At 42.7% G+C, this 27,496-nt stretch overlaps 1 protein-coding gene across 1 annotated transcript in view; it reads right to left on the bottom strand.

The window, feature by feature from the left end:
- Positions 1-27,496, bottom strand: part of sh2d3ca (SH2 domain containing 3Ca) — a 72,700-nt gene that overhangs the window by 40,998 nt on the left and 4,206 nt on the right. Inside the window, exon 4 of the mRNA XM_049604565.1 lies at positions 22,109-22,148. Coding sequence (XP_049460522.1) covers positions 22,109-22,148 — 40 coding nt within the window. The remainder of the gene's footprint in view (positions 1-22,108; positions 22,149-27,496) is intronic.

The raw sequence follows: 27,496 nt of genomic DNA, 5'->3' as shown, positions 1-27,496 counted from the left end.
TTGCCACCCACACCTCCCGCTCCTCACCCAAACACCCCTTTTTTTAGAGTATGATGTCACTTGCAGGCTTATAATTGCCAGCGTAGCTGTTGGGATCTCTTCCAACACTTCACGTGTGAACACAAAATGCAAACCAGCCCTGAATCTCATTTAAACACACTGTACTTGCAAGTTTTTTATGAAAAATTCAGCATGCACTCTATAGATAGACGCAAGTCCAGATAGCACATACTGAAAGCCATTTCACCAAACATGATAACGCAATGTGAGATGTCCTGATACAGGAAATAATTGCCTTGCTGCAGGATGTTCTTTGCCTGTGCATTGTCCATTACTGTCTTATATCTGGACACTTCTACTCCGCACAGGAAACACAGTAAACGATATCCACTGTTCTATCAACACAGTCTTCTCTTCCGTCTCTCTCCTAAAACCCTGATTATGTGTATGCATGAGTTACATGTATCCCAGCTCACAATCTGTGTCCACACTGCATGATTTCTATCTTATTAGCACAAGTGTAATCTAATTTGAATTGAACTACATCCAACAAAGCGATCAAATTTCAGTCAATTAAATCTGTTTCATCTCTAATCAGTATCTGTATCTGGTTTCCATTAACACCCCCAATCTGCTTCATTAATAACTAATAAATGTTATCAGTATCTTAAGCAAAATTACACTCTATCTGCCAAGTCTTCTCCATCTCTGTGAGTATAAGTACTGGTGTTAAACTGGTGCATCTGTAATTTAGCGCCGGAACAATTAGTCAATTTCTCAACTGACAGAAAATCTGACATTTTCGATGATCGATTAAATCGCTTAATCTGTTTAATAAGGACAAATGCAAATGACATGCAAATTGTGTGACACCAACAATTCATCGAATCTGTCAACCCATGCATGCATGCGTAGGCATGAACACATACATGAGTGAATGTCTGCATGTGTGTGTGTGTGTGTATGTGTGAGAGAGACAGAGTGAGCAAGTGTGTTCATTGCCATTCTCAGCTGCTCCCTGCAAATCACCCAGAGACGCTCCGACAGCCCCTGAGTCTTTTTTCTTAAAGGAAAATGATGCATTAAAACTCCACAGAGGTCCGGGGCCTTCTGTAAGTCAAACACACTCCACCCAGTGGGATTTATTAGAAATTAGAACAGAGAGCAACACTGGCACAGGAGGCTAGGAAACCTTCACCTAAAGAAAATACAATCTCCCTGGCAAAACAAACTCCGCACTGAATATTCAGTTTACATAAATAAATATTTTCCTTTCCACAAACTTCGTAAATGTAGAACACAAGCTTCAATAACTAAATCTGTACGTTTCTAATTACATCTTCCTCTGAATCATTAATTTGGACAACAGGATTTGTACTGTAACACGATAAGCTAAAACAAGATCAATTATATGCTTTAACATGAGCTAAATTAACACTCCCACTAATATCAGGGCCATCTCAATCAGGGAATTCTCCAAATCCAATTTGATTTGATGTTAAGGTTGTGATTTAATTTAATTTTCAATTTAAACTATTTTTTCAGCTCTGACAGCAATGCCAATGTTATATCGAAAACACACCAAGCAGCAGCAAAAGTCTCGCCACAATAATTACATTTTTCTCCGGCCAGGAGGCGTGTTCAGGCGGGAAGAAGTTCTTCGTTACAAACACCAACATGACGGTACAGTGGTGCAGCGGTTAGCATTGCCACCTCACAGCTGGTTTGAATCCAGGGTCGGAGGTTCGACTATGCGGACTGTGCGTGTTCTTCCCCTGTCAGTGTGGGTTACTCCAGCTTCCTCCCACAGGTTCAGTTAACTGGTGACTGTAAATTGCCCGTAGGTGTGAAAGTGAGAATGAATGGTTGTCTGTCTCTATGTGTCAGCCCTGTGATAGTCTGGTGACTGCACTTTGCCATGGGATCAAACACCTGCAACTCACTGAGCTCGAAGCTGCTGCTGTAGCTTTTCATAGACACTGCATGGCAGCTCACTGCAGTTTGCAGCCGCTTGTTGTGTTTTAGACCACTGAGTCTTGATTCCTAAAGATTAAGAGATCATTGGGTTTATTCTCTGACAACTGTCATTCACACTGTCAAATTCTTCTTTAAAAAAAGACAGGTTACATGGTATCAAGTGTGATATCACCCCCATATTATTTTGAAATGCACCAATAAGGCCACATAGTCAAATTCTAATAATTTATTTGTAATGTAATAACTTATTTCACCAATCAATTGGGAACAAAAAAGAGCCACTGAATATCAAAAGGGTTTACAGCAACAGCTTGAGCAACAGCTTCAGTTCCCTTCCTTTACTTGCTGTAAAACTAATTGCCCTCTAGGGACAAAATAAAGTTGAAGCTGCAGTTGAGTTTCACACCTGCAAAAGGCCATCATGTCCTTGCTTGACTTTCACTTTCACTTGCACAGCCTACAAAGTTTGTAGTTTACATAACTGATGGGGAAAGCAAAACGTTGCCACATCGCTGACTTGGTGAAGCAGGACGATTTTCCATTTCTATTGTTAGTATTATTCTATCATTATATTATAGTCCTATATTCTCCATCAATGGCTGTGGTGTCTGGAAAAATGGAGCTACACCGTGTAACATCGTGCCCTAACTGGATGCGACGTCAGCTTCCTGGAGTGATGCACACAAGTTAGCACAGAGGATGACAAGTACCAAACCTGTTTTTGATTTTGAGGATTGAAAGCTCATTTCCATTGATCTTTAATTCACAACTCAAATCATGACACCCCTAACTTCAATGTCTGAGAAGGTGCTATACTGCTAGAATGCATCCATTTCAAACCAGAAGGCCCTACTCTCTTTGTACCAAACAATGGGCATTAAAAGCCTGAGAGCACAACTCCCTGTGCTGGAACGGCTATCCGTTTCATTTGGGAAGAACTGAGCCTTTAAAGCCGCGCAGGCCTTTGATCCGATGGCCTCCGCGTTCTCCGAGGTCAGGTGAGGTCAAAGATGAGGAGAGCAAACAATTGCCAACCTCCTGCTCCAAATCCCTCCACTATGCCACACTCCCTCTCAGCTGTGTCGTTCCCAGCATATGTGAGCGTGGTGTGTCTGTGTGTGGATCCACAGGCATGTGTGATTTCTTCAGCGAGAGACTAGTGGAGAGACTTCAGAGGATTGATTCACACGCACACACACACACATAAACACACACACGCTGTTCAGCCCTCCGTGTCAGTTCTAAAGGTTTGCTTGTAAAACTAACAGACACTTGACTTCATTCATCTTAAAATTAGAATTTGTGAATGAATGTAGCGGTAAGCGAAGACAGAGTGAGAAGTAAGGGAGCCTGATAAGAAAAAAGGAGGAGAGAAGAGAATATTATTCTTATTCTCGATCAATGGCGAGCAAAGTGGATGCAATACATAAACTGTGCTAATGGGTGATGCTATCAACCTACTTTCAATGTGAAATTACACCTTTATGTCCGCAGTTACCAGGAGCTCTTTTACAATTTGTGATCATCGGTGGCTCATTTCTCTTCATTCAGACTTCCTTCATTAGCTTTCGTGTAAGGTGATGGTTGCTATTATTAAGCATGGTTTACCTAGCTCTTATAACCCACAGATTTAAACACATCTGACAAATTAAATAATGAAAAATCAGATTCAGTAAGCAGAATAGAGGACAATTACTGTAAGTACAGCATCGGCTGAGATGGCAGGAATCGCAGAACTCTGTTAAACATTTCTGAGTTTCTATAGCGCCACTAAAAGATTAAAAAAGTCAAAATGTAAATATTCACCAAAGTAATTACTTTCAGCCCTACACTTTAAATGTTGAGAGAGAAGAAGATAATTACAACACCACAGGCCATTTTCATCTCTAACCTGCAGGCAGGTATTCGTTTGGATAATCTCTCTCCTCCACCGGCCCCTGTTTAAAGATCTGAGACTTAATGCACAGAAGCATTTACCATACGTTTTCTGTCCTTATGCTCTTCTATTTTAAAGCTTTCCTCTATCATGTCGAGAGAGAGAGCGAGCAGATGATTACATGAAGCACTGAGCTGGAAAACTCTGATCCTGGCCCGCAGCTAGAAGTCATGATATGAAGAGACCAGTTTTGCATTTTCACTTGTTTGAACCACGAGCACATGAAATTTGCTGAACCATACACCGCCTGGAGACACATTTCTACCAGACAGCCTGGCTGTATTTATATAAATTACAATATTTGTAGCCCTTTCACTAATGCCGTCACCTGATTGCTCTTACGTCTGAGCACACTGAGAGGTGAGCTTTCACCAACCTAAACATTATTTGATAAGAGGCTGAATGAACTGTACAGTATGTCAACACGTCTGTTAATCCACATTTTGTCCTTATAGGAATGAATGTACTCTTTATACCCTATAGAGTAAGCTGCCTAATGGTAAACTGCAGCTGAAGGACCACTTAGAGCTTCCTCTGACCTCCCAGGCCAAGATGAAGATTAAAAGAGAGTCTGGGCGCAATGTATCAGAAGGACAAAGCACTGCTGAGGAATGAGCAGTGGACTCTTTAGTATGCTGTTAAAGCTAACTCAACACTTCCTGTGGCTGCTTCACAGCAAGAGCCTTCAAGCAAAGACAATATAGGTCTTCTGTTTGGCTGACAGATAGTGCCTTGGTAGAGCGTGCAGGAGGCAGGACATGACACGGACTACACTGCAGTCACATAGCCAGTTCATAATTTGGTGATGAACACCAAAGTGTCTTTGCTGTTCCTTGAATTTGTCTGACGATTTCAGCATCGGCCCTTATCGTCAGAAGGTCCCGAATCTCGTCATCTCTCTAGTTAGACATTTTGTTGCCGTCTTCATGTAAATAAGCCTTCTTCTTCACATGTGGATGTTTATCTTCTTGTTTTCTGTGAGCTGCATGATTGAAACATCATTAACACCCCGACTCGCTTGCTGTGAATTCTCCAGACTGTTACCTGCTCTCTTCACTCATAGACTCAATAGGATACTACACAGACTTCGTGCTAGGGACCAGGCAGGGTAAAGTCCATTTAATGTTCGCTTTGACGGATTCGGACATTTGCATTCTCACAAACAGCCCCTCTGGGTAATGTCCAGATAATTTCAGGTTTGCGGGTCATGTGCAACAGGGCTAAAGTCGTACGATGTTAGGGGAAAACCTTGCTGTTTATTCTGGCTCCACATGGGCTAGAATGTAATTGACGTTCTTACGTAAGCAAACACACATGTAAACACAAGGGCAATAATGTGCGATGTGTGGACATGAGGGCGGCACGGTGATGCAGTGGTTAGTATTGTCGCCTCACAGCAAGAGGATTCCTGGTTTGAACCCAAGGTGGGGGAGCTCCTTTGTGTGGAGTTTGCATGTTCTCCCTGCCAGCGTGGGTTTTCTCTGGGTACTCCGGCTTCCTCCCACAGTCCAAAGAAATGCAGGTTAACTGGTGATTCTAAATTCATTGTAGGTGTGAACGGTTATGTGAATGGTTGTCTGTCTTTATGTGTAAGCCCTGTGATAGTCTAGTGACCTGTCCAGGGTGTACACTGCCTCTCAACCAATGTCAGCTGGGACAGGCTCCAGTCCCCCTGCAACCCATAACAGGACAAGTGGTTACAGAAAATGACTGAATGAATGAATATGGACATGACTTCGATCAAATTTGCTGACTTCGCTAAGTTGGCAACGTAATCATCGTGACGTGCCTATCTTTGACTGAAATTATGTTCAAATTTTCTTGACAAGAAACATGTTAACATGCGAATAATGATAGTTTTCTCTCAGAAGTAAAGGGAGGTGTAGCAGGATGTTAATGTAGTGCTGCAAAACCTGCAAGGGAGGCAGTTGAGGTGGATGGTTCTGTGTAACAAAGGTCTGATTTTGACTTTGGTGTCTGAGGTTTGCATCCTGTCTCCTACAAACAGTTACAGAAATGCTGGTTTCTTTAAACAGTTAGCCAGATCTTTCTCTCACTAGTAACCAAACCGTAACTACAGAGGTAGCACATTTAAAAAACACTCACATGAACTCTATTTGTGAGTTTTTAAGGGCACAATTGATGTTGCTCTGCCGACAGGGGCACCAGGATTAGAAAATGCTCCAAGGGTCATCTGGGAAGGCAATGACAATCAGTGTATTTTGTTAATTAGATATGAGGCCCTGTTTTAGTGTTACTTAAATCTCACTCCAAGGAACTCTCATCAAATCAAAGAGAGGTTGCAAGTGTCGCACCAACTTGTATAAAGTAGTTAATCTAAAGAATTGTTGATCGATTACGCCGGCTTAAACTAATCCTTCTCTTCAACTGGAGCAACAAACAAACCAAGGAAGAGCCGAGAACCGAGAAATGTGAATGAAAACAAATTTACCAAATGGTGTGAAGCCCCCCCCCCCCCCCCATACACACACACACATAGTCACACACACATGGGAAACACACATACATAGCTGACACAAACACACACGCAGGCTTCTTCCTCATTACTGCCAAAAACATCACAGTGCTCTAATGAGGATATGGACTGTGGAAACAAGGCAATTTAAACACACACTCACACACACACAGAGATGCACACACACACACAGCTGCCCTTCACACTATGAGCCTGAGGGTGTGACAGGCAGGCACGCCAAAAGAGGATTTGTGGTGAAAAGCTTTGGGGAGGAGGGCGAGAGGGAGAGAGAGATAGGAGGAGTGGAGAAGAGGGGATTACATGGTGAATATTTCAATACTAAAACATACCAATTGGCTTGGGCTCTCTTTCTGGCTTGGACGGACAGATACACACACACATACACACACACAGACACATAAAGGCATTAGCAGGGGCCATATCTTCTACAGCTAGCTTAGCACTGACTAGACAGAGAGTGGGGTGATGGGTAAAGCTAATACAAACTGCAGGGACCCCTGGGGAGCTGACCGACGAGGTGATTGCTGGTTAACCTGCTGTGACTGACTGACTGGACCTAAATTGCCCAAGCTCTCATTTAATTTATGAACATCTTTTGGAGGAAAGTCCAAAAAGCATTAGACATTACTGAAAGTAGATGTAACTTGCAGGAAGCAAAGATGTATGAGACAGTTATTTTTGTTACTGTAAAACTAATAACATCAAAGTACAGACTGTGCTGTGTGTAGAGATACACTATGTAGAGGAGGCTCTATAGAAAGGACATACAGCTGGCAGTACCAATTCAATTTCAGATATTAAACTGTGACCTTCTCTTGGGAATAAATCATAGACGAGACTTACAGAAGGGACATCAATGCAATAAAGCTTGCCACTTTAATATGTATGACATATTTGTTGCAGGATTTCTTGACAAAAATCGTCCTGCTGCATGAAATAAATGAAGCTCTGTGATGCTCTGACTTGTTAATATCACTACAGCTGAATATTTTCACTTTTTATTTTTAAAAAAAATGTGTGAATTTATCTGGTAAAAATCAGATTTTTAGCAGTTGAATTTGCAATGCCAACACCCTGTGTATTCATTCTGGTGCATAATTGGCCGCTCATTTGCATTTGAGCCCCATTCGTCTCTTCACATTTTAGAAGGTCCTCTGAGCTTTGCTCTTCACAAGTCCTTCGCTTACTGTAAACTACGGTGATCAGGATGTTGTTGCAGCGGGAAACACAACAGTGTCTGGGTGCACAGGGACATACACTCAAGGTGAACATCAAATCTACTCCTCTCTTTAAAATGTGTTTTCTGTAAGAATCAGCCTCACATTATACTGTATTGTCATATTACAGCATTTTATTATTCCACAGTATGCAGAATAAATATCACGAGGAGTTGAGTCGCTGAGTCGCTGAGAATCTGTCTGCACAAACAGAAACTTGGTTAACAGTGCACAGGACTGCATGGCAGAGAGGTGCCATGTTGCGAGGTTGGAGGTCGACAGCAGTGTTCCAGATACAGTCGGGTTGCAGGAACGCTAAAGGACAGAGGGACCGGCTGCTGGCTGGCATGACGGCTGCCACATGCTGGTCAGGTCAGCGGGGACCGAGGCTACAGAGTGGAGTGGCAGAGAGAGGAAGGAGAGAGAAAGTGGCTTGCAGAAAAGAAAGGATTAACTTCAAAAACAATCTAAGCAGAGGGGGCAGCTCTGTGTATTTGTGTGTCCATGCATCTGTTAATGTATTTGTCCGTGTGTGTGTGTGTGTGTGTGTGTGTGTGTGTGTTATTTTTTCTGGGGACTCACTGGGGGTTTTATCGCCGCGGGAGTTCAGCGGACAGTTACATTGTCCCAGTTTCATCGATGCGCTGGAAGCACTGGGTATAATGCAGACACAATGGTTAAGCTGTATGTGTGTGTGTGTGTGTGTGTGTGTGTGTGTCCATAGTTAGCATACTGCAGTCTAGACCAGGGGATCAAGTGTAATCTCTCTCCACTGATACAGCTGATGAGCTGTCCACTGTCGCTGTGTGTGACAGCGCAGTGTTGTTAATCAATTCATAAATTCATTTTAAAAACAACTTGATTTATGGCGAAGGTGTGGGCTTTATTTCAACATTGTGTGGGACACATATGGAACAGGGGGATTGGGGAACATCGTACACTTAATTTCCCGCATTCTGGTGGATATTAATGCGGCATTTTCTGCCTTTTCTGGATCAATTTATAGTTGACATGTCATCGATTTCATCAAAATAAAAGTCTACTTTCATTGTTTTATTGGGGCTAATGTCTGCCCCCTGAAATCCACACCTACTTTTTTATAGTATTTAACCCTTGTTGGCTGCAATTATGCCTTTAAAACTTCCCTATGAAGTATCAACAGTTTGAAAAGAGAAAATATAATGGTTAAAATCATCTGTAGTGGGAGCAGTTTCTCCCGCTTTGGTTACTGACCACTAATGAACACTCATTAAGCAACAGCCTGCGTGAATGAGAGAATCTGCAGTCATTAGTGGTGGGCTTTTTCTGTGCTTTTTTTTAGGGGGGTAGAAAAACTGATAAGAAGATCAAGATCGACATCATTGGTTCCCCTGAGTGTTCCGAATTTCACACACCATCCAGACGGTGAGTAATCTTTACGTCGTCAGATAAAAGAAGATTCAGTCACAAGTTGGAGGTGTCTAAGAGAAAAGTGTGAACATCATAACAAATGTTTACCCCCTGGAGGCAAAGAAAAAGCATCAACATGACATCGAATGCGCCGAACAAGTAATGATTAAAGCATCACTTCTCTGGGTAGCCGACACCGTTTGGGTTTCATGACACACAGCATTGTGCTTGACAAGCTATGTTTAATTGGAATGGACTGGGGGATCAATATTGGTCGACAGACAAAATCACACTGTTTGTAAACAAATACAAGTTATAGGGATATTAAGTCTTCTGCTTTTCTTTTTTTACAACAGAAAGGCTCCCACTTAACTCTACCCATTCAGCGACTGCTAATTAATTTACCCCCCGCTCACACACACACACACACACACACACACACACACACACACACACACACCTACCACAACACCACCACTTCACAGGAACTCTATGACAGATTCAATTAAAATAACTTCATTACTCTGAAACACTTCACTCTAAATAAAAGCAGATGCTTCCAAATCCTAGAAAGAAACAAGCCAAGAATCCCTCTCTGTCTCTCCGACATTTGTTTTTAGAACAAAACAGCCAAAGTAATCCAGCATGACTGTCTCAGCTAGTTGTCACACTGACGAAATGTCCTGCTGCCAGGGACAAGGTGGGACACGCCAACACCCAACATGAGGATTACCGCCCTGAAACACACTTCAACCGCACACACAAACACAACTCTGTGGCTTGCCCGTTTAAAGTAAAGCCATAATTATAGCAACACAGTCGGCTGCAAACAACGTGGCAGCGAGAAGAGAAGAGAAGAGAAGAGAAGAGAAGAGAAGAGAAGAGAAGAGAAGAGAAGCTCCTACATGTTCTACTACAACCACTTCAGTCCAGCACACATTCATAACCCCGGGCAATAACATTGTTTAATTCCCCACAGTCTACTATTTCCTATTATCTCATCTATTAACCAATTCTCTTTAAGAATTCTCTATTTTGTCACTGCTATCGTTTAAAATCCTCCCACTCTGAAGAGTCTCATGTTTGGTAATATTCTACAACCTTTGGTCTTTGCAAATCCTGCCAGAGAAAACAAACAGAGAAGCGTCGTGATCCCTTGAATTTCTTGGTCCCTGAAAAGTTGACATTTTGAAAGCAAGCTTTTTGCCAAAGAGCATCAAATATCAAGCATGACAGACACAGAAACACACTGTATACACATGCAAAATATACCGTGGGTGTAATTTTGTCTCGGGAATAAGGTCAGATATTAGGTTTCGGGCGTGAAGCCAGAATTAGACCAAAGTAAAACTGATATGCTTCAGTCTACTGTACCCTTCACACACCTTCCCCTCCTCTCATACACAAACACACAAATCACAAATATTCTCTTTTTCTCTCTGTCCCTCTCCCCTCTCCCCCCTTTCATCCATTTCCCTCTATCTCTCCCCTCACTGTGATTTCTCACAGTCCATCTGACACCCAAGTACTGTACAGCATCTATGATATCATCAGTCTGCCAGCTCCCAGGCAGGCTGACATTACCGGCTGCCGGGACAGGAGAGGAGCCAACAGTGAGCACACCTCCCGCGAATACACACAAGCACAAACACACACACACACGTGCATAGACAAATGTGCCAAATGTAAGGAAACTTGGATGAAATCAGGACACACATATGCCTGGTGGTGACATATCACGGACTGCGAGGAGTTTGTTACACACCAGGAAGCCATGCCTCTCTGTTTCTCCATCACAACACATGCAAACAAACAGAAACACACATAGATGCTCACTCACCTGCACCTGCATGAAAGACCCCCGGTAAAAGCAGCATGCTGCAGCCGACAGGGCACTCCACAGACTACACCTCTCCGTCATGGTGGGTGCACACCTTCCTCTGCTACCTTTCCTCAAACCTTTCCCCCTTCGCTCCTTTTTACTTCACCTCTCCCTCTTCTTCTCTTCCCCTGTCTCCTGTCCTCTTCTTTATCTCTACTCCCCACCCAGGGTGTCCGATCTCAACCCCAGCCCCTGGGCTAAGCTTGTCCCACCCCTGCCAGCCTCCTCTCCTGCCTGCCTGCCTGCCTGCCTGCCTGCCTCTCAGCCTGGCTAACAGCCCCTCAACATAGTGCCACCAGTACAAAACCAGGCTACAAGCTAAACAGCTAGCACCAAACAGCTACAGCTTGCAAGCAGCTGCTGGTAACCACATCAGCTACAAGCTACGAGCGAGCTGCTAACAGCTGGTACTGATAACAGCTACAGATACTGCAGCTCCTGACATCTCGGCTGCTTCTGCCCCACACCGGCTTCTGTCGCTTCTGCTCTCGCTTCTCTCCCTCTCACTGCACTTGCTGCACTTCACGAGGCTGCTAGGGATTACCTCATTGCTTGCTGATGAAAGGAGTGTGGGTGGGGGGAGGGCGGACCAGAGAGAGAGAGAGGGTGGGAGGGATGGATGGATGGAGGGAGGGAAGGAGGGAGGCAGGCAGAGGGGGGGTATATGCTAGCAGGCACAAGCGGAGAGGAGTGCTGTCGAATTGCAGGCACAAAACACCACCCACCCAGCCACCCGACGACCCCAGCTTCACTGCTGAGACAATGCTCACACTTGGTTGGGGGGGGGGGAGTAAAACAAGGAGAAAGTGAAAAAAGATGGGAAGAGGGGAAGAAAAGATGAGCTGATGAATGAAGAAGATGTGGGTAGAAGGAGAGGAAGGAGGAGAAGTGCAGGCTCCCAAAGGAATCTAACCTTTCTTTTGCCATGAAAGAAACCCAGCAGGGGTGCCCCCCACCCTACCATACACACACACACACACACACACACACAGAGGCACATGCTTGAATGCAAATTCACACCTTTTATTCCACCTACATATCGACACACGCACGCACACCAATACTAGGGATAGCAGGAGCTACAGAGCTTTTGGTTCCTGTGAAATAGTGTTGATAGAAATGTTTTCCTTCTGCATGTGTGTGTGTGTGTGTGTGTGTGTGTGAAAGAGAGAGAGAGAGCAAGAGAATGTGTGTATGTGTGCTTGTGTGTCTGTGTGTGCAGCAGAATATAATGATGTGTCTCTAAAAAGCCATGCAGACTGCAGCTAGACAGCTCATTATAGGCTGAAACACACAGGCAGGTGTTTCAAGGATAACACGGTGTGATTTTCACCGGCCCATTTCACACACACACACACACACACACACACACACACATCTACACACAAACACAGGAACACATACCGGCAGGGAGATGTCAGGAGGGGTGGGGCTCTGTCTCCAGAGGCCTGAGTGAGTGACATCATTGAGGACGCCTCACCATGGCAACACTGCGAGAGCACTTGACAGCATCCAAAATTCTGACACTGCATTTAGTTGGGTCTGCACCACTGCAGGGGAAGCGTAATGCAAGAGAGAGACACAGCCAGAGAAGGAGAGAACATACCAGGTGACCAGACACACTGTATATGCTTCCTTTTCTTACTTTGTCTGTGCGGTGCAGAGAGTGACCTCAAAGACACATACGGCATCAGATGATGCCAGTAATCATGCTGCTAATCTTCTTCTTGAATGCATGCTAGTGGGTCACAGGCAGAAGAGAAAAGGCCGATAGATAAGGAGCTACAAGACACAGGGTGGATTCATTAACTGCAGCGACTCCTCTTAATGTAATCTCAAACCATCCAGCGCTGGATTAGACAGATTACACAGCGGGGACACAAATAATCTCATAAGAGGGGCCCTGTGCTTTCCTTCCCTCAATCCTCTGTAATACCGTGCCAAAACAATCACAACATACAGCGTGCTGCATCTGGCTGCTGTGCCACACATGCGCTACCTAAAATGCATGCTGTGGGAAACAGATGTGACAACATGATGGATGCAGAGTTTAAAGCATATATGGTTGGGTAGATGAGATTAGCTTTAGAATTGGCAGTGTTGGGGGTGTAATTCAGGTCATAATGAAAATGTATTGCACTGTCAGGTCCATTAGCTAAAAGCTGTTTTTATAAAACATACTTTTTATATCACATATCCCTGTCCTTTTAAACAAGTCTCTTTTTTTTGCACAAGTGAAGAGAATCGTGCCAAGAGGAGCACATCCTCTCACTGTTTGGAGGCAAAATACATTCTGAGCGCTCGAGCTCGTGTTTCCATGTCAGTCTGCATCCTCAGATGAATAAAGTCGAGTCAAACAGATATCAAATGGCTGCTGTGGGGAGCTGTGACATTAAAGCAACAGATTCACTGCAACTGAGTCATACCGTGTTCTGTGGAAATGTTTGATACAGAGGAAAATATACTGTGCTCCGCACTATGATATAACCCTCTAGGGTAGAAGTCCTGGTGCATCAGAGACTTGCTCTTTTTACTTACTTTTCTTCAGCAACTAAGAAGAACTATGGCTTGAATTAAACTGACAAGTGTCTGAAGATATTGAAATGCTGATATCATGAATTTCTTACAGACCTAAATATGGTCGATTCACTACTTCCATTTGTCTGAATCCCACATAATTTCACTGAGAATACATTAGCTAAAACTGGTAGAGTGCAGATTTCTGCCAGGCTGTCCGAGCTGATCACAGCCACTCCAGACAATTCTTGTAATTTCGGCAGACGTGCCATAGCACATTTCAGAAGATATGATATAATTATAAGGCTGAATGTATTTTTAAAAAAGTAAAACACACCCACAAAGCTAGTATTAACTTTGTCTGTAGGCTACAGCACAAGAAAGTTGGAGATAACAACAATAAACACAACTAGAACAGACACTGACTGATGGTAAAAGCCCAAATATCAAGGGAAATCTGAATTTGGCAGACAAAACCCTTGAAACACTTCTGAAACACTCACTGTGGTATAACGCCATGTGTCAGACAGAACAGAACCAGGTTGAAGCTGCTAGATGGCGCAGCTTCGTGCAGTGGAATAGTCCCTCCCAGTTCCCTTACAGTCAAGATAGCAGCAACGATAACAAAAATATGCACAATGCACAATGTGATGACACAGAACTGGTTGAATATCAGCAAAGTTTCCCTGCTTCCCTTCACTGGTTCCTGTACAGCAGGGTCGGTCTTTTTTTTCAGTTATAATCATTAAAAAGCAAAAGCAGCATGTGTATACATTCAGTAGGCTATATCTTCAGTAGCTAGCTAGCTAACCCTACATTTTTCAGGGTTTGATTTTGGTTTTGGAACAGGGAAGAAACTTATATCTTTTTCTAACCTCTCCAGGTAACGAATATCATTAATACACGATGTGTCCCAGGCACAACATTTAGCTCCAAATCCACAAAACCAGCCTGAAAATGAAGGAAATCTGTAACAACTGCATTACAGTCAGTGAAGCACAGCTGTGTTGTTGTCGACCCAAAGCTATGTTATGATTGGTTAGTCTGCATCCAGGGGCGGGACTTAGCAAAGGGTCAATTGTGAATCACAGCAACCATGAGACATCCTTAAGCAGTCATATATGTGCACCTGAAATATTAGGCTGATGGGTCCAGTAGTTTGTGAGATAAGCACCACACACACACTCATGCAGTCGTGTACACACACAACTAAACACGTGATCCCCTGCAGGTTTACGCCTGGCAGAGATAACCAATGACAATTATCCACAAGTGCAACCAATAGAACAGTCCGTTAGTTCATATTTTTATATATAATCATACTGCAGTTCATCAAGACAAACATATCAGATATGAGTCACTATAAGAAAGCAAAGATCATGCACCAATGTATTAGAAACTGTATTGTTACATTTCTCATTGTGGAGATAAATGTGAGTATTTAGCCCCGGCCTTTGCTGCTCCATTTCATTTAAGATGTTTTAATGAAATAGACTGAACGCTTCGCAGACACAGGTTGAAAGAAAAATGGTTGTGACTTCGCCCCATTTTGTGCCTTTGGGAAGACTAAAGAGAGTCTCATTCTTACGTTAGTGCCTTGTACACTTCATTACCCCGAATCGTCTGTCTTGTTCTTTTTCTTGCCTTGCTTCATCCTTACCACTGCTGCTTCACTTTAAATCCTTTTATCTAGCTTCCTTTCATTCTCTGCATTCACAACAAGTGCGTCTGTCAGAGAACGTCTGTGCAGGTGTTCCTTCCACCATTTTCTTCAATTTCTTTCTCTTTTCCTTTTTTACTTTTACTGTTTTCCATTTATTGAACCTGTTTTCTTTTCAGCATTCCCCAAACTCCCTCCGTCTATGCTCTATCGAATCCAACCTTTCTCCAACCTTTCTTATCACCGCGCTCCTCCCCTCATCTCTCTCCCCCTCCTTATCCCGACCTCTCATCACTAGCCTAACCTCCTCCTTCCAGCCTCCTTCTCTCTCTGATCTCTGCCTTTCCCTCCCTTCTCTCCTATGTCCTTCCCTTCTCCTCCATGGCCATCCCTCCGCCTTCCCCTCCTTCCACACCTCTATCTCCACATCTCCTCCCCTGCTTGGAGGCGGTCTTCAGTTAAATATTAATTAGTGAGCCCCATCCCGCAGGCTGATAGGGAGCACAATGGAGAATCCCAGCATGTGCCTGCAAGCGTCCCACTAATGAAAGGAGTGTGTGTGTGTGCGAGTGTGAGAGAGACACACAGAGATAGAAAGAGAGCGAACACAGACGGTGAGAGAGTGTGTGAGAGTAAAATGTGTGCATGTGTGTGAGAGATGAAAAGAGACACACCGTGGGCAGATCAAGATTATACGTGCACACATATCTTTATGCGTGTCTATGTGTGCACACGTGCGTGTCTAAAAACAAAGGCCGAGCTCCGTTGGGGGTTAGTGGGGTACAGCTAATGATCTGTGTGTGTGTGCCTGATTGTCATCAGTGTGTTTTCACAGAGTGGACCCCATTCACCGACTGCTTAATCCGTATCGAACCACCAGATATGTGTTTCAAAGGACGTTTGAAACATCAGCCTGCGATAATGATGCAGCTGGAGAAGGGGCCTGGTAGGAAACGCTGCGAATTTGTCCGTGCCGACGTACAGAAAAATATGAATTTAGGTGTGAAATAGCGCAATTAAAAATCAGCTGTCCTGCTTTAATCGCATTAAAATGACTTAGGCTTACAAAAATTGTGTTGCTGCAGCAACTAGACACATCCTCAGTGTGAATAAAGCAGTGTGTAATACTGTCTTACAGAGATCAATGTGTCCTCATTCTCTGCCTTGTGTACAGCTTAGTGGCATGAGCATGCTGACCTTGAAGAGGGTGGACAAAATAAAAGAAGCACCTGAGAATAACAAAGTCCTTCAGTAAATATCAGAGCTTTTTTTCTGAGACTCTCAAAAGGCGCTATTTTCGAGGCTGCCGTTTGTGAAGCTAAGATTCAATAAGGTGTCTTTCAGGTAGTGATGCAGGTGGTGAGCTTGTGACCACTGGTCCTCTTTTTTTGAGACTTTTCTCTTTACAGCATTATATATTTTTTCAGTGTTTTATGACTGACGCAGCGGGCAGCGACCACTGTACTGTAAATCATAATTACAAAAGGCAGTTAGACAATGTGCCATTTAAAGTTGAAAACCAATTAGCAAAGTGTGCTTGCATATAGTCAGCAGTTCTAACTTGAGGCTTCAAGAATGGTGATGTCAGTCATTCGGTCCGCCTTTTTTAGTCCAGATTGAAATACTTCAACAACTACTGGATATGGTAAATGTGGCAAAGATAACTATGGTGCCCAGAGGATGAATCCTACTGATGTTGGTGATCCTCTGAGTCTTTCTCTGGTGCCATCAGCAGGTCAAAGAATCCACTTATCCAAAATAAAAATATAATATATATCAATATTTAATTCAGCAGACTGATTGCCACAACATTTGTTACTGGTATTCATGGTCCTCAGAGGATGAAGCCTACTGACTTCAATGAACCTGACTTTTCCTCAAGGCCATCATGATGTTGACGCTCCAATGACCCAAAATTCTGAAGCCCTGCTAGTCTTAAAAATGTTCCACTGGACCAAAATCTGTAAATGGTTTAACCGACCCTTTGCAGCATTGCAGAACGGCATTTGAGCCAATAACCCTTAGTGTTTTATTGACCCTTCGTGATGTTTCCCCAGTGTCATTTGAGCTACCGATCGTGGGTGTTTTTACCAACACTTCGCTGTGTTTCCCAGCAAGGTTTTAGCCGCTGATCCTGGGGTTTTTTAGCAACCCTTTGCAGCGTTTCCCAGCAGCATTTGAGCTGCTGAACTCTGGTGGGTTTTTTTACCAACTTGTCCCTGCTTTTCCAGCAACTTTTGTGCCACCAAACATGGGTGTTTTACGCCAAAACACAATTTTTCCTCACCATAATCAAGTGGTTTTTGTGCCTAAACTTAACCACACCTTCAGCACAGCGTTGTTGACAAATGTAACACATCTGCAGTTTACAGACACATCCAGCGTGAACATTTTTTTTCTGTCACTTAGGTGGTCTCACTGCAGGGAGGGTGTATTTTTTGAGAAACGGGACTCTGGAGCAATGGGCATTTGTTTTTGGAATAACGGGCTGTCAGAGAAATGGGCTTTGGCTCCAGTGGCACATTTTTTTAACTAATAGGGCTTCGGAAATTTGAGCCATCGCAACGATGGGCAGTCCCCACTGTGGTGCTAATGTTAGCATGCTAATATGCTCAGATCAGATGACAGTCTTGGCACACACTACCTGCTAAAATTGTCATTATTGGCTTAAATTGCTGGTCAGCTGCAAACACTTGAAAAAATTATATGAGCAGCAATGGAAAACTCTTATCATGTCACTCTGAATATTGTGGGTTTCACCAAACTGGTATTTACTGCAGGGTATTGTACTGTACTTTACTGCATTTTAAGGTGATTCTGTTATTTTATCCGAGTCAGACTTTACAGATGTGCCATAAAAAGATATTGTGCATATCTGGGCCCTTTTCTCTTCAGTGACCTAAATAAACTGATTTATGCAAATAATGCGAGACGTAAACACAGTGTGTGAACTGTATGTGTGTGCAGACGTGTGTCTGTACTCTGAGTCTTTGTCAGTCTGTCTGCACAAGAACAGTAACTGGAGACTTTCCAGGGGTGTGTAACCGAGGGCCAGCCCTGACAGTTTACACCCCCTCTCATTTACAGAGGCGCCACATTAATTCATCTACTGTAATTGTCACACACACACAAACACACACACACACACACACATACATGCACCCACAGGGCACTGCCTTAATTTAATCAGGCGGCACACAGACACATACAGATTTTGAAAATTCAAACCATTCGCATAATCAAACATGCAGTATTGCGCAGATACAGCTGAGCCCCTTCACACACACACACACACACACACACACACACACACACACACACACACACACAGAGATTTTTCTTTAGAGCACCATTGTGACTCTAGTGCCAGACGTGTGTTAATAAACCTCACATGATGCGACCCTCTCCACCTCCCCCCTCCTGCCCCTCCCGTCAAAATAGCACCAAACCAAACCACTAAAAAGGCCGGGAGACAAAGCAGGGCTGGGCCGCAGGCAAAAACAAACGCACACAGTCATGGAGCCACACACATCAACGTCATAAACACTATTTCAAAACAAGCTCAAACTTAGACTGAACACTTCTGACTAACACGGTAGGACACGGCGTGTTTTTTCACCAGCCTCAACCATCTCTTTTACACTTAAAGTCACACAAACAAAAGCCGTCGATGTTGCTTGACCAGCCGTGCATCCACATGAAAAATTAATGATGATAGATATTTTATGATAAAGCCTGAAAGATGAATAACTTGACCTCAATGTTTCAGGACTTTTCTTACTGATTGCTTATTTTCTTTGAGTGTATTCAGACCAGATTGGTTTGTCTGTCTTTACCTCTGTCTCGCTTTGTCTCATTTTATGTATGTGAGGCTCTATTTGTGTGTATGTGAGTAAATAAACATACACGTGTGTGTGCGTGCACTTGTAACAAACCAGGGGAGAGTCACTGGCCTGGTCTTTCCCATTATAACAGGGAACACTGTGACCAACTCCTGATTTAAACATCAGCTGTCATAAATGTTTCAGGGAAATGGAAGGAGATGGAGGGACTGCTGGCAGCTTTCAGGGAATGGGTGGGGCGGTGGGTGGGGGTGGGAGGGGCTGTTGTGGTGCTTGAGAGCAAGAACAGGAAAGAAGGAACAAATTTGGGTAACAAAACATGTATGAATCAATATGAAAAAAGCAGGTGAGTTGAGGTGTAAAACAGAAAACAGTACTTCAGTTCTTGCTTTTAAAATCTGAAAGAAAGCTTGTTGCGTGTTCAGTCACTATTACATGCATGAAAAAATGTGAAAATTAATGTTAAAAGCAGTCATTTGTGAAGCTTATATAAAATTAAAAAACTTCAGAATCAAAAGAAGTTAAGCAACATTTATCTGGTGTCAGCGTGAGAGTGGTTTTAATGGTATTAAGTACTCGGCACGGGGCGTCTTGGTGGCCTGTGGTGCAAAGTGTTTTATAGCAGAGGTGGGTCACCTTCCTGAAATAAAGCCCATGTCACGCATACTAAAAAATTAATACACCTTTATAAAATAAAACACCAACCTTTTTGGGGGGGAAAGAGCAGACAGCCACATATTGAACAAGTTGTTTAGGCTTTAAACGAAGTAAATTGGTGATGAAGTGAGGTGCATGAGGTCGTGGGTGGCTTACCACTTTAGCTATACTAACACTAAACAGCTGTGTATAAACATGGCAGTAAAACAAGCCTATATTCGCAATTGTGAGAGACTGATACAAAAAATGCTGATTTTCCATCTGTAATCCAAACTCTCTGATTATATCTGTAACTGTAATTAAAATGTTTCAGGTTAAAAACAACCTAATGGCCTTAATGAGGCAAGCAAAGTGTTACAGAAGTGTACTACACTGCCCCACACAGGCCAACCGCAGGAACTACGATAAGACTGAAACAGAAATATAGCTTCAAAGTTTTTTTTGAATTGTGCAGACAAATGTGTCATAGGTAGGAACGTGGTAATGTGCTTATCAAATAGGTTTTCATAAAGTCATTTTTACGTTTAAAAGACATTACCAATGATTTGACCTATGACCCCAAAAAATGCAAAGTAATTGTAGTTATACTGAGCTCCCACTGTGTTACCTTAAATAGCTGTGTGCGTAATGCCAGGGCAAAGTGCAATCACTACAATTTTAGTGTCTTATCTTTTTCAGCATGAGGAAACTGTTTTCATTTCTTACTACATTCAATTTGTATTTGTGTCTGTTTTAAAAAGAGTAACAGAGGGAAATGTTAACACACCCTCAAGTATTATTTTGTTGTAATATTCATGTTTGTCAAGTTTGACCTAACTGAGATTATTTGACATCCTTATCGTCACCATCATCAATTATTTTAAGGTCATTGTGATGTTATCAGTTATTTTGTTGTTGGCATCATCCTCATTCTTACGTCACTTTTCACTGTAATACGATTACTGTGATTTTCCTTGGCCTACAGAATCCCAAATCCCTAGAATCCAGAGTGCAGTAACTACATTTGCCACAGTTTGTCTTGGGTTTTGGTTGGATTTTTACACCCTATTTTCTCGAGAATAGAACAAGGAAATTTTGTCACAGGATAGAACAGATATCCAGAGGTTTAAATTAAGCCATAACTCTATTTTGACCCAAACTGTACTGCGGTCAGCCTTTGTAGTGCAGTACAGATGGGTGATAAATTAAAGGAAAAACCAACATGAAGTGTCTCAGTAGCCTCAAGAACAGCTCCAATGCTCTTTGCCAAGTCTGGGGAACTCTTTTTAAGGGATGAACACCATTCCTCCACAAGATATTCGATAATGCCCCATGTATATATACAACCTTTATCTCACTAAGATCAAAAGAGACCTATGTAGCCAGACATAACAAAAGGACATACAGCTTATAGACAGTCATTTGAATGTTTATGTCTATATTATATAATTTGGTCTTTTGGTGACGATAGTGGAGAACATTATCTTATACGTTGGTCCAGAATCTTCCATATATGTTCAGCTGGGTCGAGATCTGGTGACTGTAAAGGCTGTAGCATTTTATTCACCTCATTTTCATACTCACTAAACCATTCAGTGACTCTAGTGCACAGAAGAATCGGCATTTGAAATGTTTCTCCACTCACTCGTCCCCCATTGCCTATTTGCTGTTGCTCTGCCTCCAACATTATAATCCTGACAAAGGAGGCAGTACGGTGGGATTTAACTATAGTCAATTTGTTGTGGTCAAAGGAAGTTGGATGTATTTGTTTTACAAAAGGAAGACAGGTCAGGGTCATGGGAGAAGGCTTTTACCACCCGCCTCTGATGGATAATCAATACAAAAACATATCCCAAGTGCTCAGCAGTTCACTTCTCCTCCCTTGTCTCTTGCTCTTCCTTCCTTTCTTCACTTTATTTACTCACACTCTCCACTTTTGCTCTAAAGGTCCAGCATCTGCATTAAGGTGTGTTCGTGCCATTCAGGACGTACAAATCCCTATCATCCATCTCCAAGGTCAAGAAACATCTTCACATGCTCTCTGAGCTTTACTGAGCTCACAAACCGAGGCTATGGCCCCACCTACTGGCTGCAGCACAGACTGCGCACTGGTGGCACAGTGCTGACATTAGCACTGCTTCACTCCTAATTCAATTAGCTAAATGGCAGACTGAATTAGGCTAAATGCAGAGCGAGCCTGCTGAAATGAGCACAACTGTTGAAGACTAAGGGCTAATAAGCAGCCACAATTACATCTGAGAGCTCACATTAAAAAAAATCTAATTCAATAATATGGGGGAGAGGAGGAAACTCAAGCTGGGTTGATGGTGGAGGTTAAAAACTAAAACTCCTATCTATTGGCATCTCGGGCATTACATTTGTGCATGTGTGTTACTGACAGAAAAACACAGGGCAATGAAATGAGAGACCGTGTTTCATGGAACAAGAAAACACACACACAGCACAAGAGTTGGTGCAACCACACACACACACACATTCAAGGGCAGGACAAGGGCACGTACAGATGCACACACACCTGGACAGAGCAGACTTACCTGCACATATTCCGCCTGGCTCTCTGCTGGCTCCATGTGGCTGCAGAAACACGAAGAGAGATGAAAGAAGGGAGATGTTAGGCAACAAAATAACAGATAAACGTCTGTAAACCTCTGTCAGAAACATGTGCACATGCTTCTGTGTTTGATCTGTGCTTGTAACAGGTGCACTGCATGTTACCACAGAGAAAAAAAACCTGCCTGTATTCCCATGACCCACTTCTCCGGTGAGTAAAATGTTGTTGCAGTCCAGGTTCATGGCAAACGCATAGATAACAAACCCCACTGAGCATCTAAGGTTACTGAATATGGAACTCGCCTCTCAAATCTCTCGGGCACCATAACTCACACTTTTACACTCACGCTGCATCCGGATCATGTGTCAAAACCCCTGCTGCGCAGCAGTCCTGGGAGCCGTACTGTGGGTACTTTGTGATACAGAGCGAGTGCGAGCTAAAAGGGGCAATTACACTCCCGGACAAGTTTTAAGATCAATCAGCGCAGCTCCCAATTGCATGATGGGTCTCACAGGGCCCAGAGCAAAGCCGTGTTACACATGACCACAGAGAGGCCAGATCAAAGGGCCCCTTTGTGGCAGCAGGCTCGGGAATGTTAAAAGGTCCCACGGCGGAGGAGCTCTACGTTCTTTTCCCAAGCTGCTCCTGCGCTTCAACTTAAAAGAAAAGGTTGTACAGATGTTAAGTCTTTGCCTCCATCATTTGCACTGATTGCATCGGCTTTTATTCAGAGAAGAATGTGACTGAGCTTTAAAGAGAAACGCATAGCAGTCATACATGAGGCTTTGCATCTAATGATGTCGATTATTTTCTATTAATAAATAAATTGTTTGGTTTATAACATGTCAGATAATGATGAAAAATGGCAGCCAGTGTTTCCCAGGCAAAACCCAAGATGATGTCCTCAAATGTCTTGTTCTGTCGCGCCCTAGAAATATTCAACATCATAAACTTAATGAAAATTTCATGCATGAGGCATCTCCAGCAGGGGATAATTTAATTTCATTTTCTTTCCCTTGGTTAAATATTTTGTTTATTATCCTGCCTTAGTTCACTGTTTACACAGAGTGTGTGTTAATCTGTAAGTGACAAACATCATGAGGGGGCCCTTTAGTGTTTTTTTCTTTTCCTCTTTCCTGTTCTGGGAGGGCATGTTGAGTTGTACTGTCTTGTGAAGCCCAGCTGCTTGTCTGGACCCAGACAATTTAGACTTTTTTTTAAAAAAGGAATTTCATAGTCAATTAATCAGTTTAAGATAAACCAATTGATTAACTGATTAATGGTTGCAGCTCTACACTACAGTAGAGCTGAAGTCAATGTCAGTTATACTAGCGGTGGTTCAAACACTTATAAACATGCAGAGTGTTTATACTTTTATGCTTTAATTTCACATATGAAAGTTAAATGATTCAAACCATTCCTGCAAAGCACATTTGGATAAACATTAAATACTTAAGATGCAAAATCTATTTCCCCACATAATCATGTGCAAACCACTTGTAATTTGATAACTGCCGTAAAGTCTTAGGGCTGCTGTGAAACTGCGCCTACTAGGGCAATAAAACATTTATCTCGGGTGCGTCAGTACAACGGACAACCAAGAGAGGGTGGCAGAGGAGGTACCTGCAGACCAATACAACTGGGCTGGACAGCCATGTAAAAGGTTCACAGGCTGAGATCAATGCAAAAAAAGAAAAGTCAGTTTATTTATGACATCTGTGCACAAAAAGGTGCTCAAAGTGAAAAATGTTGTACAAATCACAACATCCTCAAACACTAATACATTGGTGCCTCTGCTCCTCAGAGTTGATCTCATCTAATTAGTGGCTCCACCTGACTGATTGATCACACCTGGTAGTAATCTGTCTGTGTCTATATCTGCTCTGTGAAGCACTCATGTCAGTAGCACTGATGATAGTAAAGGACTTAAAAGTTTGCTGCTGTTTTTATTCACTTTTTATTATTTTTTGCACTTTGAGCACTCCCTTCCATCAATCAGCTGCTCCATCAGTTGATTGGGCTGTTTGAGATTATCTGATGTAGCTGGGATGTGAGCTGAGCTTGACATTGTGTCCTGCCTGAACTAACGCTGTGCTCAATTCTATGACAATGATGATTCTTCCTGTCTTGGTTAGTAGCAGAGAACAGCAAAATGATATTAACAATAGGAGAGAGAGTGAAAGCGTAGCTGGTGCTGGTCTATCGATAGTGTGGGAAATGAGTATGTCAAATGCTGAGGATTATTATGTATCAATAAATCTTTTTTTTAATTTTACTAATGTCAATATTACTGTATGACTTTGATATCGCATTTGACTGACTTAATTTTAAAACCCTGTTTCTACTGTAATTCTAATAGTGCTACTACTCTTTACAAGCAGCAACAGCATCTGATTTAAGGATGTAAGAACAGAGGTTGTCAGAAGTAGAAACTGCAAAGCCCTCCTGCAGGAAGCTCTAATTTTGGGCTATGTAAGTAAAACTGACTCAATATTGGCTGTGACTGGGACTTCAATATCAATTCATCTTCAGGTTAGTTTTGTGATTAATCAAGTAATCATCTTGTCAATAAAATGCTTAAAAAAAAAAGTGAAAATGCCCATCACAACAACTGAAACTCTTGTTTTACAGTCCACCACCAAAGGATATTTAGTTTAATGTCATATGTGACAACAGAAAGCATCAAATCATCATGTTTGAAATGCTGAAACCAGCAAATGTTTGACATGTTTGCTTGAAAAACGTAGTGAAATTATTAATCTGCTGCTGATTACTTATCTGCTGATCGATTAATCCCTTCATCCACTAATTGTTTTAACTGCAGTTAAACATGCAAATGAGTGCCCAACAAAGCAGTTGACATGCTCCGGCCCCTGAGGGACACTGAGGCAAAAGAACAAAACACATGATTATGCCAGTTGACTTCACAATCCCACGGACACCATGACATAATTTCATTTCAAAGCCAAATCTTACCAGCCCCCGAAGGCACCACCAACACTGCCTGAGAATTAAGTGAAATTGGTTCTCCAGAAAAGCAGCCAAAGAAGTGAAGACCTGCACTTTGGTGAGAATAAGAACAGGGGAGGGAAAAGGACAGTGAAGCTGAGGGACAGGAGGACCAGTGATTTAGCGCTGAAGAGACAGAGAGTTCTTTGATGTGCCCATACTGAACTTACACTACACCATAGAGCCATATTTCCCACGGTCCCTCGCCTGAACTAATGGGCTGATGCTGCACGCTCGCACATGCACGCCCATGCACGACAGCACAACTGCAACCACACATGCACAGACACGCTTTAAATCCCACTGTAACATGATACGCTCCGCTGTCATGCATGGAATATTGGAGGCAGGGAGACATTGGCATGTCATGGGAAAGCTGCGAGACAATGCACTCTGCACTGCTGAGAAGAGGAACTGCACAACATCCTCCCTCAAACTCTTCAGTAAAGTTTGTCTTTGTTTATAAACCAACTACAGCAGTATGAAACGCACACAATGAGCACACAAAAGGGCTTATTTATGTCCGGTCTCCCGTGTGTCAGAACAAATCAATGCAAAATAAGAAAACATCAGAGCAACAACAGTGCGGCAGCTTTCCAGCGGCATCTGATCAATAAAAGCGATCGATATCACCTGCTGCCTTTAAAAAGTGAAGTAATGAATCCTGTTATCGTCTCACCTCACACCCATCGCCTCAGGCAAGTCCTGTCCACAGCAAAGTCAGCACTAACACTGTAAGATGCCTGACTTCCCTGGTGGGTCCACGCAATTTAAACCGATTTGCGCCCCCTGGTTTACGCACTGAGCATGGGCGGATCGACATGTCTTTAAATATGTGCTGCTGCTCCGCTGCTGACCCACAGGTCCTCTACTCCCTCAGCAGTGTGCGCAGTTTGTCAGTGCTCGGATATAACCAGGCCAACATTTACTGCATGGTCATTTTAATAAACTTAAAGGTAACAAAATAGAAAAAAAAAGCCCTTTATCTAAAACCTCTGCTCAACCCTTCATGTATAGTGGTCACTACTGGAGACAGCCATTGTCTTGTATTTGCATGGGCTTTGATGCTATAGTTGCATGTAAGCCACTACAGTGCACCCCTGTGCATCTTGCCATACACTGCCACCTACTGGGCAGGTGTTGTAAGTGCAACACAAATCTCTGAAAACCAAGATGGCCGACGGAATGCAGGAAATGTTGTGCAGCTCAGGAGTTTATCACCAGACCTATTATAGTAGTAGACTCCGGTAGGTTAATAGAATTCATAAACATCAAGTAACGTCTAAGAAGTAATAAAGTTAGTAAATTTTACTTTAATTTAATTCCATTACTGCAACCTTGAGCGTCACCTACAACGGCTTTTTTTGCTGTAAATAAATTGACATATGTTATTAGAATGTAACTTGCAATTTTTGTGATAATAATATTTTGACAAGATTTTTGTATTTTTGTAGAAACTGTTCATTGGAAAAATATATATAGTTTAACAGGTTAAGGTGTGTGGGGGCTGAGGAGTCAAGAGGAGGGAGCTGAATGAGGGAGGAGGGTACCAGAGGGAGGTGTAGAAAGAGAGGAGAGAGGCTGAGGAGCAAGATTCAACGCTTTTGCACGGGCATTGAACAGTATTGGAGTGCATCAAAATATGTGAACACTCTAGTTTAACAACATTAAAAAGTTTAACTTAACATATATTTTTTTTTATTGGTTTATATTTCTTTAGTTGAAAACTTGTCCGCCCGAATGGACATGTAGAAAAGTCCTTGAAAAATGCATGTTTAAAAAAATGAACTTCAGATTTTAGTAAGGAATATAATCCCTTTGGAAAAAATCTTGACCAAAGCCATCATAATTCATGCATGAATTAAACTGTTGGTTGCTTGTCTTTTGAAAAACTCCATCATACCCAACACTACATGTTGCACTGAGGTTAAACAATAACTGTTCTGTCCCAAAAGAGGTGCAGTTTCCTTCCTAGCCCCAACCCCCCCCAAAAATCTACCTGGCAAGTGACACTATGGCTCCGACCCCCAAGAGTTCCCCAGGCCCAGAAAAGAGGGACTCAACCTGGGACAGTGGCAGGTACATTCTACGCATATCCTGAGTAAGCTGTGAACTGCACATGTGAGGTTTTTTTTTTATAGTTTTCTGTGAAGAATTATAATAGCTATGGTAATGCTTTGAATGAGAAGACAGGTGAGTAAAGAGAGTTGAGTTGCTTTTGAGCCGGCAAGAAGACAGCCAGTGACTGCAGCCCTAACACTGCAAATGACAAAAAGGTCAAGAAGACGGAGCTGCAGCGGTTGATCAGCCCTGTGTCTGCCTGCTTCTAGCTGTTCTCCTCAGATGACTGGTAAGACACTGA

The sequence above is a fragment of the Epinephelus fuscoguttatus genome, linkage group LG18 (assembly GCF_011397635.1).
Source record: "Epinephelus fuscoguttatus linkage group LG18, E.fuscoguttatus.final_Chr_v1".
In the NCBI taxonomy this organism is placed as follows: domain Eukaryota; kingdom Metazoa; phylum Chordata; class Actinopteri; order Perciformes; family Serranidae; genus Epinephelus; species Epinephelus fuscoguttatus.
The sequence above is the reverse complement of the archived record's forward strand: the minus strand, read 5'-3'. Positions and strand labels throughout refer to the sequence as shown.